Source organism: Myotis davidii, unplaced genomic scaffold (genome assembly GCF_000327345.1).
Source record: "Myotis davidii unplaced genomic scaffold, ASM32734v1 scaffold208, whole genome shotgun sequence".
NCBI classification, from domain to species: domain Eukaryota; kingdom Metazoa; phylum Chordata; class Mammalia; order Chiroptera; family Vespertilionidae; genus Myotis; species Myotis davidii.
In genome coordinates this window covers 1,554,710-1,573,423 of record NW_006299706.1, presented here as the reverse complement: position 1 = coordinate 1,573,423, position 18,714 = coordinate 1,554,710, and the positions used below count along the sequence as shown (strand labels likewise).

Sequence of the window (18,714 nt, the reverse complement as noted above, 5' to 3'; positions counted from 1 at the left end):
CTCGTAGACTATCGAGAAAGCAAAAGATGTATAATAAAGTTGCAAATATCTTGACCAGATCTTCTGGGTTCCGGAAATGGCATCATAACACATCACTGTATTGTTTTCTTTCCCTCCCCAGCATGTTCAGCTCTTGACACAAATTCACCTTCTCTCCACCTCCAACCCCAATCTCAACTCGGAGGCCAGTACTACCAGGATATTTCTGGTAAGGTTCCAAATATCCCTAACTCTAAAGATTGAGCATACAGTTACCTTGGCAAGTCATTTCTCACAGATATTCACCCACCATAATCTATATTTCTTCTTCTCTCCTGCATGTTTGGGTAGCTATTCCTATGTCTTCCTATCTTTGCTGAAAGAACATAAATCTGATCTTCATGAAAGGGCAGAGAGTGTATTCAGTTTTCTTAAGAGTATTGCTCTGACTTGCAGTCTTAAAGAGGTAATGTTGATTGTGAAAGAGTTTAGGATGGTTTTTTTTACCTGTTTTTATCCTGTAATAGGAAGGACAGTTTTTCACACAGAGGCTAAGGGCTATTGATAATAATGGCCTGGAACTTAAATCTCCTTTGTGCCCTGTTTTCCCAGGAAGAGCTGGGAACCTTTGCTCAAAGCTCCATCGCTCTTCACCATCAGTTCAACCCTAAGTTTCAGACCTTGTTCCAACCCTGTAACCTGACTGGAGCCATGAAGCTCATTGAAGATTTCAAAACACATGTCAGCATTGATTGGAGTCCTCGCAAAACTGTCAAGACGGGTAGGGGACAGTGGCTATTTTGTTTGAGTACTTAACACCCAGACCAACGTGTCTATTGTGGCAACAAATACCTCGAACCAGGTCCTTTGGCCAGCACGTGTCTGCCTTCACACAGGCATAATCTCCAAAACCTCGTCTTTGTGGAATGCCCCCAGGAAAAAGTCAATAATCTCAGATTACTTGATGGGCAGGGAGAAGAGCCAGATCTCATCCAGGGACTTGGTCTTCATGTCCTTAACCAGGCAACCCAGCTTGGTGACTGGAAGGACTCCTTGTCCTCGGCCTTGCCTCTGAGAGCTCCACGGCCGAGGCCCCGGCCCCGGCCCCCCTCAGCCTTGACCTTGGCCCCAGATGCCGCTGCCAAACCCTCCTCGGAAGCAGCTGCAGCCTCCCATTACGGGGCCCCTGGGCCCTCTGGGCCCTCCTGTAGCACCAGTGTCATCCACCATTTTGTATCTCATCAGAAAGAAGCAGCACCATATGCTCTATAAATATTTGCTTTTGATTTATTTCCTGGTTTAAACAATTAGTCGTGGTTTGGTCTGGATTTAGGTTTGTCTTTGGATTTGATTTTAAATCCATGACTCTTATAGTTAAATTGAATATAGTTGAATTTAAGTTCATTAGGTCATGGACACTGATCTCGAACTACTTTATTAGCTATAAGTTGGTACTGAAAACTTAATTTAACACCAAACTACAGTAATGACTAATAGATATAGTGTCCTGTGCTTTTTTTTCTGGTGATATAAAAACACTTATGGAAGGAGAAGTATGGCTATAGTAGTTCTTACCTCTGGAAAGGCAGAAAAATGCCTGGAATTGAGAGACAGACAGCAAGGCAGAAATGAATGGGACTGTGTCATCTTATTCCCCTTATGTTGTTTTTTCTTTTTAATTTCCAACCTCAAGAGGAATCTGGGAGAAACTTAATGAAAGTTAAGTAAGAATGAAATAAAATAAAATTTGGAATTTGGAATACCAGATTTGTGAGGGACATGTAAGAAGTTGAAATCTTATCCTGGAAGAAAGAAAGCATTGTTGAAGGTCATTTATCTTTCAAGGATTTTAAGGGGGAAGGAGGTAAAAATATTTTTAGCATATACAGTGTGCCAGGTATTAGGTATTTTCTAAGTATTTATGTTACTTAGTGTGTTAAGTGGAAAGAATAAGAAATAAATAGGAAAGAATAAGAAAATCAACTCTTGGTAACATTGAATGGGATTCCCATGAGGTGTATGTTAGGCTCAGAAAGTTGTGGAAACTTTTGTGGGGAGAGTTGTGTGGATTTTGAGGGGATTAAGTTAGGTAGGGACAGCTCTATCTAAATGCAAAAATGCAATCAGAAACTTCTATGAAGCCCTCTTTGTTCTAGAATTTAATTTATTGTTTTTTTTTTTTCTTGCAGCCTGTAAATTTCCCTGTTTACCAAAGCAAGTGGCTTGGATCCTGGCCACAAGCAAGGTTTTCATGTATCCAGAGCTCCTTCCAGTGTGTGCCCTGAAGGCCAAGAATCCCCAGGATAAGAATTCCTTCACCAAGGCCGAGGACAAGTAAGGGTTTATTGTGGAGGGGTGAGCCGGAATATCCTGAAGAGAAGGTCTAGTTCTTTTTTCTTAAGGAGCTTAGGGAAGTAAGGCCCGTATAAGATACGGACACAAAAGACAAAGAAAAGCAGTGTTGATTGTTATGGATAAGGTTCTGTAATATGTGCTCGTTTCAGCATTGCCAAATACTGTTCTTTTTGGGGGATGACATGCACATTTTCCAAACATTTTAAATTATGTTTTGTCTTTTATTGATTGTAAAAAACAATCTTGTAATATGTACTATTAGGGGAAACTTAGCAAAGGAAAAAAATTTTTATCCCCTATTCTAACCACCCCAAGATAGTGATTTTTCTCTTGCATTTCTTATATACCTGGTGATTCTTGGCTATTTAAATACATATACTTTCTGCCTTTTTTAAACTTAATGTCTTTTTGTTGTTGTTGTTTTGTTAATCCTCATCCAAGGATAGATATTTTTTTCCATTGATTTCTAGAGATTGGAAGGGAGGCAGAGTGAGATTATTTGATAAAGGCTAGGAATATTTTTATGGCTCTTGATGTGTATTGCCATCAGTAAATATGTACACAGGTAACCATAATAAATGCTGTTATGATGGGAGGTAGTGTTGGTGTTGATTTCATATACTTAGCATGGTGCCCATTGTTTTTTTATATTTGTTTTATTACAGCCATCCTCCTTCCTTTGAATACAAAGTTCAAAGGAATGCAAAGTATGAAAACTCACATGTTCTGACATTCATTAGTGATTTACGCTTAGGTTTTCCTCTTCCCACCCGGTTGTGAACTTCTGATTGAGTCTTACTCATTGTACTTATTAGCACTCAGTAAATATCTGAAATTTTTTGTTGAGTAGCCACGAACTTATACAAGAATTGGATGTAGAAAAAGTGGATTGTAAAATGTGGGGTTAGTCTGGGGAGCCTTTTTAGAAGAATGGATTGTAAAGTGAGATTTTGTGATATTGTTCCTTCCTCAGTTTGTTAGTTTTAGGACTAAAGCATTTTGAAGGGACTGAGTTTCCTAAGCCTCTAATCAGCAAGTACCTTTTAACTTGCAAAACTGCCCACCAGCTGACAGTGAGAATCAAGAACCGCAGCATGAACAGAGCTCCTGACAATATCTTCAAAGTAAGTGTTTCCTGCAGGTTCTGCCTGGGACTTGTTAGGGCTTTGGCTGGTGACTCAGGCTGTGAAAGAATTCACAACTAAAAGAAGAGATAGGTGCAGAGATGTGAGATATTTCCTCTTCTTTACTGTTTTGAAATTTCTTAATAATAGTCCTTAGTTTGGGTCTAGTTTCATTAAATACTTTAAAATAGTGAATGGCAGAGGTACAGTGGGCAAGCAGGAGAGGAAGAAGGCTGGAATTTCTGTATTGGTTAAGCAAAGTACCCCAACCCTCAGTTATGCCCAATGGCAACCGAGGTCTGTGCCCTTGACCGGAATCAAACCCAAGAGTCTTGGGGCTGACGCTCTATCCACTGAGCTAAACCAGCCAGGGCTCCATCTGCTCTTTAGCCTTGAAAATTTTGCTGTTATTTTCTCTCATTCTCTCTCTCCTTGTAGGCTTTTACCTGTAAGAAATTCCTTTCTGTTGTTTTCATGGGGTTTTAAAGGGAACAAAGACAAGTGGATGGTTTAAATGGTTTTAACAGTAGGTTTCTCCTTAACTCCTTAACCTGTGAATGTGTGGATATTATCCCCGCAAAGATGTTGAATTATCTCCCAGTTGGCTATCCAGTAGATACTTTTCTTCTCCTCTTAAACTTTGTAGTGCTGTTCACTCATTCCTTCCTTAAACTCCCTATTCTCTTATGCTCTGTGATACCAGGACTCTTACCGCAGGCTGCTCCTTCATGAACTCTTCTTCTCCTGCTCTGTCCTTAAGTATTAGTGTTCCACAGTAAATTGGATTAATGGTCTCATGATTTTCAAATTTGTGTCTTTGGTCCAGTTCTCTCCTGAGCTCTGACTTAGTGTAGCCAACTGCTTAAAGGAATTCTTAACTTGGTTGCCTCACTCCTCACTGACTCCTCAAATAGAACTTCTGTCTCTCCCTCTGTACTCTCCAGTTGTGCACTGTCACCACCAATAACAGCAAACTCTCCTCCCGGCTTACCCCATGTGGTCTGTGTGTATGTGGATGACATGAATGTCTCAGTCCGTAAACCTGGGAAGTGTTCTCAGTTCTTCCTGTTTGATCACTACCATGTCTGCCAGTCATCGCATCCTCAGCTTTCTTACTTTATTTCCTACTCAGTTGCCCATGGCCTTTGTTCAGGACTTGGTTACACTTGGATTACTGCAGTAGTTTTCTCTTTGTGGCTTCTTAAACATGTTCATGATTTGAACGTGAAGTACACTCTGCCCTCCCCTGCCTCATGTAGCAACTCCGTTCCATTAAAATTCATCTATGAATCAGTTGCACCTGCTCCAGGAAAATACTGTTCAAGTTTGAAGCTATGTGTCATTTTTTGTATAACAGTACATCTTGTACTTTTTTACACAGAATGTCATTATTGGTCTACTTGACTGTTTCTCCCCCTAGTCTGTAAGCTCCTTGAGAGCATGAATTGCTTCTCTTATTTTGTATGCTTAGCTAGTAGCCCAGGACCCAGCACATAGAAGCCATTCTGCAAATGTGAATGAATGGGTGCTTATTGTCATTGTAAGTTCAATTTCCATCTTCATTTATGCTTAAAACCTCACTGTCTCAGTCTTTCTGTTCTTTCCCCTCCCTTCTAATGTTCTTTCGCCATTATTTGCTTAAAAAAAAAAAAGAAGAAGCTTCCATATGTCCAGGGTGAGGGTTAAGGCAGATGTTGTGTAGGAGCAAATGTTAAATAAGATTTCTCTGACCTTCTGCTTCCTTTTCTCAGTGACCTAAACTTTTCCCTTCCTGGTGAGATGAATAGAGATGATCAGTTAAAAGACATTGAATAATTGTAAAATCTTTATTAATTAGAGATTAGTTTAATTTTAAATGCAGAAGCATTCAGCACATGCTGTTTATATAGATGTGTATATGGATGTGTACCTGTGTGTGTGTGTATGTTTGTGTCAGTCAAACCAGTGTCCACCCCACTCCTCACCCTGACGGAGGGCAATGTTTCTGAAAGAAATACAACTCATGCTTCTTTTCTTCATGCTCAGTTTTACAAGAAGACCAAACAGCTGCCCGTCTTCGGGAAGTGCTGTGAAGAGATCCAGCCACATCAGTGGAAGCCACCTGTAGAGAGGGAAGAACACCGGCTTCCATTCTGGTTAAAGGTGAGCCCTCCTCTTCCAGGACCAGGGGCAGCGGGTCACTAAAAACCTGGCAGAAACATCAGTTCCACTTTACACCTCTAATGCTTTAGTTGTAGAACCAGGATTTAAGAAATCTTCCTCATTCGTCTTTCTCTCCTTCCTCTCCCCTCCCCCGAGGTGGGTAAAATGATAGTTTCCTATAGGAAACTCAGAGAAGAGTTTCTAGAGTATGCAATAGGAATGTAGTCTTTGTAGAAATTTTATATTGTGCAGAAAAATCCTTCTTGAAAAGATTACCTTGAGACTGTCCTGACAAAGTTCCTAAAATCTAGAAAACCCTATTGTATTTTTTACCGAATTCTGACATATGCTAGATCAGAGTGTTTTTGTTCCCAATAGGCCAGTCTGCCATCCATCCAGGAGGAAATGCAGCACATAGCCGATGGTGCCAGAGAGGCAGGACATGCGACTGGCACCACTGAGATCAAGCCGGACCCAGATGTAGGAAAAACCAGCTTGGAATTGGAGAGTGAGACTCGGTACCCACTGCTACTGCCTAAGGGTGTAGTCCTGAAACTGAAGCCAGTTGCCAACTGTTTTTCCAGGAAGGGCTGGAGACAGAAGCGGTCATCAACCTTGAAGCCCCTCCTTATCAGACCCAGCCCCTCTCTCCAGCCTACCTCCAATTCTGGGAAAATACCGCTTAGGTCAACTCAGTCAGAAGCCCCTCCAAGCAAAATGGTGGTCCGGATTCCTCAAACGATCCAGCCGATCTTACAGACGGTGCCAGCTGTCCCTCAACTGAGGGTCACTGGAGGTGATGGTTTTGAGTCCGCAACAGTATTGCCTCCTCTCCCCCCCGAGGCCAGGACCAGCTTCCCTCTGTCCGAGCCCCAGACCCTGTTCTCTGCTCCTGTGCCCAAGATAATGCTGCCCTCACTTGCCCCTTCTAAGTTCCGAAAGCCGTATGTGAAACGGAGAGGCCCAAAGAAAAAGGGGACCAAGGCCTCTCTCTGTCTGAAGTCTGTCCCCCTCATCAACTCTGCACCTGTTATCTTCACTGTTCCTGCCACCACTGTGAAGGTTGTGAGCCTTGGCAGTGGCTGCAACATGATTCAGCCTGTAAATGCGACTGTGGCCCAGAGTTCTCAGACCCTTCCCATCACCACACTCTTGGTTAACCCTTCTTCCTTCCCATGTCCATTGAACCAGCCCCTTGTAGCCTCCTCCATCCCACCCTTAATTGTTTCTGGCAACTCTATGAATCTTCCTGTACAGTCCACCTCTGAAGAGAAGGCCCAAGTGAATATGGATGTTGGTTGTCCTTTAGATGAAGGGAAAAATGCCTTTCCAGGCCTGGTACCCAAATTAGAACCCCAGGACCTATCTCCTCTCTGTGCCCCCGTCTTCCCCAAAAAGGAGCACAGCCCAGGACCTCTGCCATCAGATGGAGTGTGCCAGGAAGACATGTCAGAAAACAGTGCCTATATCTGGACTGTTGTGAAAACAGAGGAGGGGAGGCAAGTTGTGGAACCACTGCCTCAGGGCTTCCAAGAATCTCTAAGCTCTCCTCCTGAGAATGTAGAGAAAATTGTCAAGATGGAACCTAAAGACCCTGGGGAGGAAGCCCCCCGGGCATCCCCGAAGCACACCATTTATGATGACATCAAAGAAGAGTACCCTGTGGAATTGGACACTGGCTTCCCAAGTGAGGGCTCAAGTGGTGCAAGAGAAGCAAAGAAACAGACAGTCTTACAAAAGGAGGAGAGGAACCAACTAGCTAAAACCCCATCAGCTTCTCAAGAGCCTCCTGATGGAGGAAACTCAGGAAATGTGAGCAAAGAATCGCCAAAGAACGCTTCATCCTCCATTGACCCTGAAACGGTGCTGAGCAGCCTCCCCGGGAAACCTGAAGACGTACCCAGCCTTGAGGGTCAGTTAGCAGGGACCCCGGCGAGGCCAGAAGCTGGAGGAGAGAAGGATGGGCCAGAGGAAGAGGAAGAAGAGGACTTTGATGACCTTACCCAAGATGAGGAAGATGAGATGTCCTCAGCTTCTGAGGAATCTGTGCTCTCTGTCCCAGAACTCCAGGTGAGAGATGGGAAGTATTTGCAAATATTTTGTGGACTCAGTAATATCAGTAGGTTACCTTGGTTGCTGCACTATAGATATTTCTAAAATCATTTTTATTTGCCTTTTGAAATAAAATTTTGGGTTTGCAGTGAGGAGAGGGAAAGGGTGACATTTGACTCATTATATTTGACTTAAACACATTTAAATGTTGTGTTGAATTACCTAAGCACAATTTAAATGCCTAAAAAATGGTCATAAGTGTGGACTGGGGCAAAGGAAAACTGTCTTCAGTGTAGAGGGGACCTCTCCCCCATCCCCTCTCCCAGTCAGCTGTCAGGCAACAATCCCAGCTACACCTATGACTCCATACCTCAGAGAACCAGGCTCCGATAATTGTGGTAATCTCTGTGGTGACCCCCACAGGTGCCCCCTGCCATATATGTGCGCACGCGCACACACTCTGATTGATTAACCTCAGTTCCTCTTGAAAAACTGCAGTTGGCACTTGATGAGCCATTACCAGCCCTTATGAACACTCTTTGGGGGGTGAGGGTTGCAGGAAACAATGGAGAAACTGACTTGGCTCGCATCTGAAAGGCGCATGAGTCAGGAGGGTGAGTCTGAGGAAGAGAACTCTCAGGAAGAGAACTCTGAGCCTGAAGAAGAGGAGGAGGAGGAAGCAGAAGCAGAAGGCATGGAAAGCCTGCAGAAAGAGGAGGGAATGACGGATGAAGCCATGGGAGACCTGGCTGAGAAACCTCCCACTGCCTTTGCCTCCCCCCAGGCTGCTCCAGAAGAGACCAGCAGGGCCCCGGCAGGTGAGCTTGGCAAGCCCGTGTGAGGGCAGGTCGCAGTTGGCCTCACTGTCTAAAGGCGTGTGCAGAGTGGCTCGCTTGTAAGCCAGGTGTCGACTTCAGAAAAACTCCTCTGGGTCACCCCTGCAACTTCCCTTCCCCAAAACGGAAGTTTAACTTGGTACCTTTACAGACGAGATGCTCAAAAAATTTAAAATTTTATTCCCATCAGCTGTTAGATTTGTATCAGGTTTATCTAAATTTTTGTACTGGTTCTTTTTAAAAAATATATGTTTTTATTGATTTTTAGAGAGGCAAGGAGAGGGAGAGAGAAATAGAAACATCTATGACAGAGACACATCGATCGGCTGCCTCCTGCCTGCGCCCTACTGGGGATCGAGTATGTGCCCTAACTGGGAATTGAGTCCAGGATCTCTTGGTTCATGGGAGGATGCTCAGTCTATTGAGCCACACTAGCCAGGCTCTCCTGGTTCTTCATTCATCTTTCATGCATGAGGCTAACACTGTGTGTATTTCAGAAAGCTCTGCTTATTCCTCACCAAGACATAGTCCCTTGAGAGCTTGACATAGGCCATGCTCACGCTTAAGACTGCTGACTCTGCATAGAGCTGACCTGTCAGACAGACATGCCTCTCATGCCATTTTCCCAGCAGTTTTTCTCCTGATTTATTTCATACCATTAAAAGGGTTTGCATGGGGTGGGCGCATGTGGTGGGGTGGGAAGAGTAGGGGTTGCAGCGATGAAGAAACACTCTTTTTCTCACGTACTCTAAGGAGAGAGCATCAAAGCTTCTGCAAAGGGCCGGAACAGCCATCGAGCTCGGAATAAGAGGGGCAGTCGGGCCCGAGCCAGCAAGGACACCTCCAAACTGCTGCTGCTGTATGATGAGCACATTCTCGAGCGGGACCCACTCCGAGAGCAGAAGGACTTGGCCTTTGCTCAGGCTTATCTGACGAGGGTAAGCGAATGCTACTTCCTGTACTGCTGTTCCCTCTGAATGAGGCTACTCCTCTAAGGAAGAGGTTTTTAAAATGAAGTTTGCTTTTCAGGCTCCACAACAGCCTTCGATGCCTCTGCCTTTGCTCTCCTGGAATTTCCTAAAGATCTGTGAGAGAACCATAAGGAGATAGAATTCAGTTTTAAGGAGGTTTACTGTTAGTACCTTAGCATCATCCCTCTATTGCCTAGAAATGGGGGAAAGATGGACACCACCATCATCAGTAAGAGGTTGTGACTTCCCTGGGTCAGCTAAAGTAGGGCCCTTACTGAGCCCTTGGCTTGTGGAGACCTCTGGTACACTGCCAGGGAGTGGATCTCTGAGAGGCACCCAGTCTTCAGAGGGAGGAACCAACCTGCTCCTTGAGTTGTCCTGGCTGGCGGTCTCATTCTTTTGCTATCTACCTGGTTCCTTTATCCCCCCCAAGCAAAGTGGAGTACTAGCAGTGCTAGTCATGACTTTCTTGTCTCCTAATATTTACTAACAATCCTAATTTTGTATTAGTTATCCTCAAATGATACCATGCTGAAATATAGGGATGGAATACTTATCTGTTTCAGTATGGAGCTAAATCAGGAAGGATAGAGGATAGGGCTGTGAGCTAGAAAAAAAGCTTACCTCCCTTTGTGGGGAAAATGGCCTTTCAGTTGCCCCTTAGCAGAAAAGGAGCTGTATGTACCTTGCTCATTGTCTTCCCATTAATGGTCAGATCTTAGGGCCTGTTAGAAGAAGGACAATTCTTAGAGGTCTCTAACAACAACTCCTCATCCTTTCTTGGTATTGCCTTTTTCTGTTGCAACGCAAAGGAAGGGTACTGATGACTGGTAGTCTTCCTGTACAGGTACGAGAAGCCCTGCAACATATCCCTGGCAGGTATGAGGACTTCCTTCAGGTTATCTATGAATTTGAGTCAAGTACTCAGAGGCAGACGGCTGTGGATCTCTACAAAAGCCTGAAAGTTCTTCTCCAAGACTGGCCTCAGCTGTTGAAGGACTTTGCTGCTTTCCTGTTGCCTGAGCAAGCTCTGGCCTGTGGATTGGTGAGTAGATGGGCAAAGACAGCACAATGGGACTCCCGGGTCAGAGCGAGATTGGATTTGAATAGAGAGTTGGTTACACTGTTCCAGGCTCCCGACTGCTTCCAGTCAGATAGCTTTTCCCAGCACAAGGCGGTAAGAGCCTCCTTTTCAAGAATGATCTTCCCAATTCCGTTCTCCCAAGTACGTTACATGGGACTAGGAGGCTTTTACCTTCAGTTGCCAGTGAAGACCTTAGTTAAATCATATGTCTATTGCTCCTCATTGTTGTAAAACAGGCATTCGTTGAACAAATATTTAATGAGTGCCTACTATGTGTCAGGCACAGTCCTAGGTACTACGACTATAGTAATTATAAAAAAGTCCTTGTCCTCATGGAGTTTACATTCTCGTGGGGAAAGTCACATGATAAACTGTGTTATGTAAAGTGCTGAGGTCTGTGAAAACCTCAGGGTGTTTCCAAAGAAATAACCCCGAGGACGAGCTGTGAAAGACACGAGTTGATTAGGACTTGACTTGTGCACTGGCTTCCATCTGTGATGTTTTCCATCGAGTCCCATCTGGCCTGCTGATAGGCCACCCTGGGGGCAGCCAGCTGGTGCTGTTGTCTAACCACCACACAGACTTCCTCAGCACACGGTTTTATCCTAGAGCACAGAAAACAAAGCAAATGGGGCACGCAGGGAAGGGGGTCATGCCCGAGGGCAGGCTGTGTGAAATCAAAACACTAGCTGTTTGCAATCCGGGCTCACATCTGGAAGCAGTTCCTCTTTGGCCTTTCTTAGTCCGAATTGCTGGCCAGGCTCCGAAGGCCTCACCGTCCACTCACAGGCCTTCTGTATATTCCCACAGGGTGGGAACGGGAGTTGGAGCTTGGGAAAGGGCCCATGTTCCCATTTACCATACAAACAGTAAAATACATCATTGTAAATATATATGCAGAGTATGGCAAATGTAGGTTTATAGTTGTATGTGAAACACAGTTTATCCTTGTATTATTTGTTTGTTAATTATTGTAGTATTTTCCATATGAACAACTATAAACCTACTTTTATCCTTCCCTGTATATTATAAAAATTATAAAATAGACATAAATAGTATATAGTATATAATGATTTATAGTAATAATGCTCTATAGAAAAATAAAGTAGAAAAGGGAATAGAGAGTAGTAGGTAAAATGGGTGAGGGCTAGGGTGTTTTATACATGGAAGGTTGGGAGAGCCATTGTGATAAGGTGACATTTGAAATGTTGGAGATCCAGTATCTAAACATGAGGGATATCCTGGTAGTTCTCATTTTCTTGTCATGAGTGGTAGACAGGAATAAAGGATATAATGAGAATTTTCTGATAGTCTTAAGGCAGTTCAGTGGTAATGGAATGATTATGCATATCACGCCAATCTTCTCTGTCTGTATTATGAGCATCCAATGAGTGCGTATGTGAAAATTCTTCGTAAACTGAATGCTACCTCAGTTTGAGTGTCTGATTTCACAGCGCATGAAACAGTAAACAACTTGAGATTTGTACATCTCTTGAATCTTTCATTCACAGCATAGTTACCTTGGACCAGTAGACTCCAGTAACCCAGGGTGAATAGATGCTAGAGGTCAATAAGAAGATCACACAGTTGTAAACTGGAGCCTTCCACCCCCTAGTCCCCCAACCCGTTTTGTCTTGGTTCTTAGCTTAGAGCCCTCACATCCGCTCTGGCTGCACAGGTGACTCCTCTTTTGCTCGCTTTTCACTCTGGTAGTTTGAGGAGCAGCAGGCTTTTGAGAAGAGTCGCAAGTTCCTCCGGCAGCTTGAAATTTGCTTTGCGGAAAACCCCGCACATCACCAGAAGATTATCAAGGTCCTCCAAAGTGGTGCAGACTGCCTGCCCCAGGAGATTACTGAGGTATTTTTTCCTGTCCTTCCTTTCCATTTTCATCTAGGCCTTAGGCCCTTCCCTTCTCCCTTTCCCTCACTTAGCCGATATCCTCTTGCTTCTGGGTACCGTGCGCTTCTAGAGGAGATGAAGAAGGCACGGACCTTTTAAGGCTTGTCTGTAGCATAATTCACTGGAATGGGGGTTGATTGCCCCCTGAAACCGGATCCTGGCTGACCTTCCCAGGCGCAGGAATCCCCTCAGTGCCCTGGAAGGAAGAGGTTCAAGGAAGGAGGTGATGATGGGGCCCAGGAGAGGCTTATTGCTCTGCTTGGGTTAATGCCTGACCTGGAGCTCAGTAGGGCAGGATAGAGGGTGCTGTTATTAGGAATCAAACTTATAAATACTCCTCCTGTGTAGGCAAGCAAGGAGGGAGAGGAAATTCAAGAACTTTTATCTAGCCAAGAGAAGCTTCTGTGTGTCTCCCAGTTGACTAGAAAAATAGAACTTGGAAGTATATGGGACTGGTTTGGAATATGGCCTAGAGAGGATCTGGGGATTTCATCTTTCCCTCTACACCTCTTCCTAGCTCAAGACACAGATGTGGCATCTCCTTAAGGGCCACGACCACCTGCAGGATGAGTTCTCCATCTTCTTTGACCATCTGCGCCCAGCAGCCAGCCGGATGGGTGACTTTGAAGAGATCAATTGGACTGAAGAGAAGGAATATGAGGTAAAAGCCCTGAGGCTGCAGTAGGGCTGTGAAGGGAGAGGCCTGTGTAGGAGGGGTTATCTGTCCATGGTCAATGTTGAGTGGCACCACCTTCTCCCCAGTTTGATGGCTTTGAAGAAGTGGCGCTGCCTGATGTGGAAGAGGAAGAGGAGCCTCCCAAGATACCCACAGCCCCAAAGAACAAAAGAAGAAAGGAGATTGGGGTACAGAACCATGACAAGGTACACCAAGCTGTTGGAGATGGCCCATTTTCCATTAATCAAGACTTGAGTTTCTGCCTAAATGTTTCTCTGGCAAAGCTTCTGGGATCTGAGGCTGCTGTGGACATGCAGAGCCCATGGGAAGAACAGTGCAGTTGCTAGAGGCCCCACTCTGGATTGCTTCATTAGAAGAGTCTGTTTCCCATTTTTTTTCTTTTTAAAAAAAAAAAAAAATTTCTTTATTGATTTCAGAGAGGAAGGGAGAAGGAAAGAGAGATAGAAACATCAGTGATGAGAGAGAATCATTGATTGGCTGCCTCCTGCACACCCCACACTGGGGAATGAGCCCGCAACCCAGGCATGCGCCCTCAGCCGGAATCGAACCTGGGACCCTTCAGTCCACAGTCTGATGCTCTATCCACTGAGCCAAGCCGGCTAGGGCTGTTTCCCATTTTCTTTCTAGTTCAGAGCTATTTCTCTTGCCCTTGGGTCTTAACTTTTTCCTTTTCTGTTTATGTGAAAAAATAGAACTAAGATTGCCCATTTTAATAATGATAATGGCTAGTCCTTAGGTGTCTTATAAAATATATATCTCTTGGAAATATTTTCAATGGATTATTCACTCATTTAATTCTCACAATAAAAAAATAAAAAATAAAAAAAATAAAAATAATTCTCACAATAATCCTATGAAGCGATCGCTCTTGTTTGCATTTACAGAAGAGGAAACTCAAGTGCAGAGAGGCCATTGCCTGGGCCCCATATTTAATAAGTGGCAACGCTAGGATATGAGCCCAGGGAATCCAGCTCCAGAGCCTGCTCATACTGCTCTCGAATGCTCTTCAAGAAGTAGTCTTTTTATTTTATTATTTTAAAAAATATGTTTTTATTGATTTTTTTTTTTTTTTAGAGAAAGAGGGAGAGGGACAAAGAGTTAGAAACACTGATTGGCTGCCACCTGCACACCCCCTACGGGGGATTGAGCCTCAACCCAGCACTTGCCCTGACCAGGAACTGAACCGGTGACCTCTTGGTTCATGTGTAGAGGGTGAACCAATGAGCAACACCAGCTGGGCAAGAAGTAGTCTTTTTTTTTTTACTCCTCACCCCAGGATATTTTTCTATTGATTTTCAGAGAGAATGGAAGGGAGGGGGAGAGACAGTGAGAGAGAAACATTGATGTGAGAGAGACACGTCGATTGGTTGTCTCCCACATGTGCTCGACCAGGGTCAGGGATGAAGCCTGCAACTGAGGTATGTGCCCTTCACCAGAATCGAACCCAGGACCCTCAGTCTGCAGGCCGAAGCTCTATCCACAGAGCCTAACCAACTAGGGCAAGAAGTAGTCTTTTTAATGCATGTCCCTTTACTCCATGTCCCTTTACTCCATGTCTCTTACTATTTCTTAGGGGAGAACTTTATAGGAGCTCAGTGACCATGGGCAATTTATTTAATATCTCTTCAGTTTTTTCATCATCAACGGGAATAAATATGGTACTTATGTCTTGGGTTTATTAAATAGCATCATTGAGTGAGCCTTCCATATGTACAAAGCCTCTCTCAAGGTGATTGGGAGGGGAGAGCTCAAAGCACAGGGAGATGGAAACAAAGACAGATGAGTGAGCAGATCATATCTTATGTTGGAGCTCTCCGGTGTCTTTGCCTCAGATTATATTTGACTTAAATATTCCTTGAAACATCTAGGCAACTGGGATATGTCAGTTTTGGGGTCATTTAAGAATTGTTTTAGGGATTCACAATAAGCTTTAATCGAGTTTAGAGGCTGATTTCCTCAGGCAATATAAAGATGGTATATAATGAAAGAGAGAGGATGGGATTGGCAGGGCCAGAGCAAGCTCTTTCTCTCTTGCTACCAAAATGCTTGGCCGCTAACCAAGCCCAGATATCTCCTAGGAGACTGAGTGGCCAGATGGCGCCAAGGACTGTGCCTGCGCATGCCATGAAGGAGGTGCTGATTCCAAACTGAAGAAGAGCAAAAGGAGAAACTGCAGCCACTGCAGCAGCAAGGTGAGGGCAGGGACTGTACCGAGAGGCATCAGACCTGCCTACCTCGGCCACCCTCCAGCTTGCCTTATTGTTGGGGTATTGTTTGCTATCACAAATGTGAACCTTGTATGCACACATGGAATACAAACAGAATCTTTTAAAAATATATTGTGGGTTTTTCTTTTTTAAAAATATATTTTCATTGATTTCAGAGAGGAAGGGAGAGGAAGAGAGAGAAACATCAATGATGAGAGAGAATCAGTAATCGGCTGCCTCCTACAACGCCCCCTACTGGGGATTGAGCCTGCAACCTTGCCATGTGCCTTGACCAGGAATTGAATTGTGACCTCCTGTTTCCTAGGTCAAAGCTCAACCACTGAGCACACCAGTCTGGCAGATTTTACTTTTTAAAGAGAATCCTGTGGATAGTTTTTGGAGTTGGAAAAAAAAATCAGTTCGAATAGTTCCTTCATAGATTTTATTTTTTAATGAAGTAAGCCTGTGTCAAGAAAACAGACCCTAAAGGTAATGCTGGCTCTCTAGGTAGAGTAGAGCTGGTTGGCAGCAAAAACACAGTCCTTGGTAGAAGAGCTGTTGAATCCATACTCTATTCTGGGCATTTAAAATCCTTGAAGCAGGCGTGCATCTTGATTGACTTGCTGAGCATCCCAACAGGGCTTCCTCCTTTGGCTGGGCCCCCTAAGACAAAGGAGGGTCAGGAGACCCTTGACCCACAAGGCCATCCCCGCAGGTCTATGACAGCAAATCCTACAAGAGCAAGGAGCCCCATGAGTTGGTGGGTGGCAGCCCCCACCGAGAGGCCAGTCCTATGCCTGGTGCAAAGGAAGCTGGGCAGGGCAAGGATGTGATGGAGGAGGAAGCCCCAGAGGAACAAGAAACCATTGAGGCAACCCAGAGCAGGACTGGCAGGAGCACCCGGCAGGGAGAGAGGCCTATTTCAGGTGAGTGATCTGGCTGCCAGTCCAGCCTTTCTCCATTTACTTCTGTCTTATTCTTACACACTTCAAGTAAAAATGTATTTGAATCTGGTAAATCACAGTGTTGTCAAGGACTGTTACTAATACACCAATAGGAAACCCTTCTGTTCAGCCTTAATTTTCTCTCCTGTGGCTTTAATACTCTTGCAGAACTAAAAATGCTACAAAATCAACATGATTCAGCCTTTTCTTGTATTCCCATTCCTGAATCCCTTCTCTATCTCCAGAGCCTCTGTGATCTGCATTCTAAAGACTCCAGCATTATCAGCTTTGGCAGGCAGATATTTTTTTATTTATTGATGTCTAGAGAGCGCGACATCGTTTTGTTGTTCCACTTATTTATGCATTCATGGGTTGCTTCTTGTATGTGCCCTGATGGGGATAGAACCTGTAGCCTTGGTGTATTGGGACGATGCTCTAACCAACTGAGATATTATATTAGGCTAGGGGCGCAAATATTATTTCTTTTTTTTAAAAATATATTTTATTGATTTTTTACAGAGAGGAAGGGAGAGAGATAGTTAGAAACATCGATGAGAGAGAGACACCGATCAGCTGCCTCCTGCACACCCGCCACCGCGGATGTGCCTGCAACCCAGGTACATGCCCTTGACCGGAATCGAACCCGGGACCCCCCAGTCCGCAGGCCGACGCTCTATCCACTGAGCCAAACCGGTTTCGGCTTATTTCTTTTTTTAAAATATGTTTTTGTTACTGATCAGTGAGAGAGCAATCAATCAGCTGTCTCTTGCATGCCTCCCCCTGGGGGATCAAGCCCACATCCTGGGCATGCGCCCCAACTGGGAATTGAACCGTGACCTCTCCATGCATGGCGCGACACTCAACCAACTGAACCACACCGGGCCAGGGCTTATTTCTTTAAACGTGACTTTAGCCCTGACCCCCACCTCACTCTTTTGGATTAGAATTTTGTCACAGTATCTTATCAGAGTGACCCTGTGGTAATCTGAAGTCAGTCCTTAGTTGCATCTCCACCCTGTCCACACTGTTAGATCTTTGTTTCCTCCTAAGCAGGATTGGCAGTGGGGAGCACTTTGCTGTCCCCTCAAGAAGTGATTCTTACAGAACGACAGCTCCTCCTGGATGGCCCACCGCCCAGCTCACCAGAGACTCCTCAGCTTCCCTCCAACACTGGAGTTGTTCTAGACACTAGGACAACCCAGGTCAAACCGGAGGTTTCCTGCTGCACGGAGGTCCCCAGGCTTCAGGATGAGGGGGAGGGCCATCAGGCAGCAGGTGACGCCGAGTCTTCCACGCTGGTCTGCGATGCTTCAGAAACTCAATGTTCTGGAACTCTTGAACCCCCTGCTTCTTTCCCGAGTCCTGTTTCCTCCAGGATCAGAGACGTAGGGAGAAGACAGGTGCCTGGGAAACCAGATACTCAAGAGAGCTGGCTGCCTTCAGGCAGAACTGGTATGAAGGCATCAGACAGGAAGTCCTCAGTCCATGAATCTCCATCAGGAATTGACACCGCAGAGACTTCTCCCAAAACCCCTAAAGGAGGTTTGGCTAAAGACAGTGGAATACAGGCCAAGGGTCCGGAAGGGGAGCCGCAGCCAAAGGCCACAGAAGTCACCGTGTGTGCGAACAACAGCAAGGTCAGCTCCACCGGGGAAAAGGTGGTCCTGTGGACACGGTAGGTCGGGGTGGGTGTGTGTATAAAGCACGTGGACCACATCCATGAGACTATTCAGGACTCATCACAATGTATGGTTACAGGGAGGCTGACCGTGTGATCCTCACCATGTGCCAGGAACAAGGAGCACAGCCCCAGACTTTTCGAATCATCTCCCAGCAGCTAGGAAATAAGACTGCTACTGAGGTAAGTGGGCGGGGGGAGTCCTCTACAGATTCAGATCCAGGAGAGGCAGGAAGAGGACAGGTTGGCCAAGTAAGAGGAGGTGATTGTAAAGCTCTGCTGAGGAAGGGCCTGGCTTCCCAGGGTCTTGTGGTGCTTCTAGAAGAGAAAGGGCATTGGATTTCGAGGTGGAAGCCCCAGAGATTCCATTGTAGTTTCGGTTTTAGGAGTGACTTTGGACAAAATATTTAGCCACTAACCTACGCTCTATCCACTGAGCCAAACTGGTCTTGGCAAACCTGAATTTTCTTATCTTTGAGGAGGACCTTATTGTGTGGAGAAAACAAGGTTGTTTAACTTGGTCTATAACGCTTTATGTTACTTGGAGACAGGGAACACCAACCTTCCCCTCTCCTCCTAGGTTTCCCACCGTTTTCGAGAACTCATGCAGCTCTTCCACACCGCCTGCGAGGCCAGCTCGGAGGATGAAGACGATGCAACCAGCACCAGCAATGCAGACCAGCTCTCTGACCACGGGGATCTTCTGTCTGAGGAGGAGCTGGATGAGTGAGACTCAGGAAGCATGT

General features: G+C 45.1%; 1 protein-coding gene across 6 annotated transcripts in view; it reads left to right on the top strand.

Annotated features, from left to right (window-relative positions):
* Positions 1 to 18,714, top strand: part of GON4L (gon-4-like (C. elegans)) — a 36,121-nt gene that overhangs the window by 16,048 nt on the left and 1,359 nt on the right. For all 6 annotated transcript variants that reach the window (XM_015571695.1, XM_006775696.2, XM_006775699.2 and 3 more), the window contains 17 exons: positions 122 to 208; positions 592 to 760; positions 2,169 to 2,313; positions 3,308 to 3,458; positions 5,484 to 5,600; positions 5,979 to 7,670; positions 8,212 to 8,470; positions 9,242 to 9,426; positions 10,307 to 10,504; positions 12,257 to 12,400; positions 12,960 to 13,103; positions 13,205 to 13,324; positions 15,218 to 15,331; positions 16,062 to 16,272; positions 17,344 to 17,965; positions 18,049 to 18,151; positions 18,549 to 18,694. In XM_015571695.1, the coding sequence (XP_015427181.1) occupies positions 122 to 208; positions 592 to 760; positions 2,169 to 2,313; positions 3,308 to 3,458; positions 5,484 to 5,600; positions 5,979 to 7,670; positions 8,212 to 8,470; positions 9,242 to 9,426; positions 10,307 to 10,504; positions 12,257 to 12,400; positions 12,960 to 13,103; positions 13,205 to 13,324; positions 15,218 to 15,331; positions 16,062 to 16,272; positions 17,344 to 17,965; positions 18,049 to 18,151; positions 18,549 to 18,694 (4,607 nt within the window). The remainder of the gene's footprint in view (positions 1 to 121; positions 209 to 591; positions 761 to 2,168; positions 2,314 to 3,307; positions 3,459 to 5,483; positions 5,601 to 5,978; positions 7,671 to 8,211; positions 8,471 to 9,241; positions 9,427 to 10,306; positions 10,505 to 12,256; positions 12,401 to 12,959; positions 13,104 to 13,204; positions 13,325 to 15,217; positions 15,332 to 16,061; positions 16,273 to 17,343; positions 17,966 to 18,048; positions 18,152 to 18,548; positions 18,695 to 18,714) is intronic.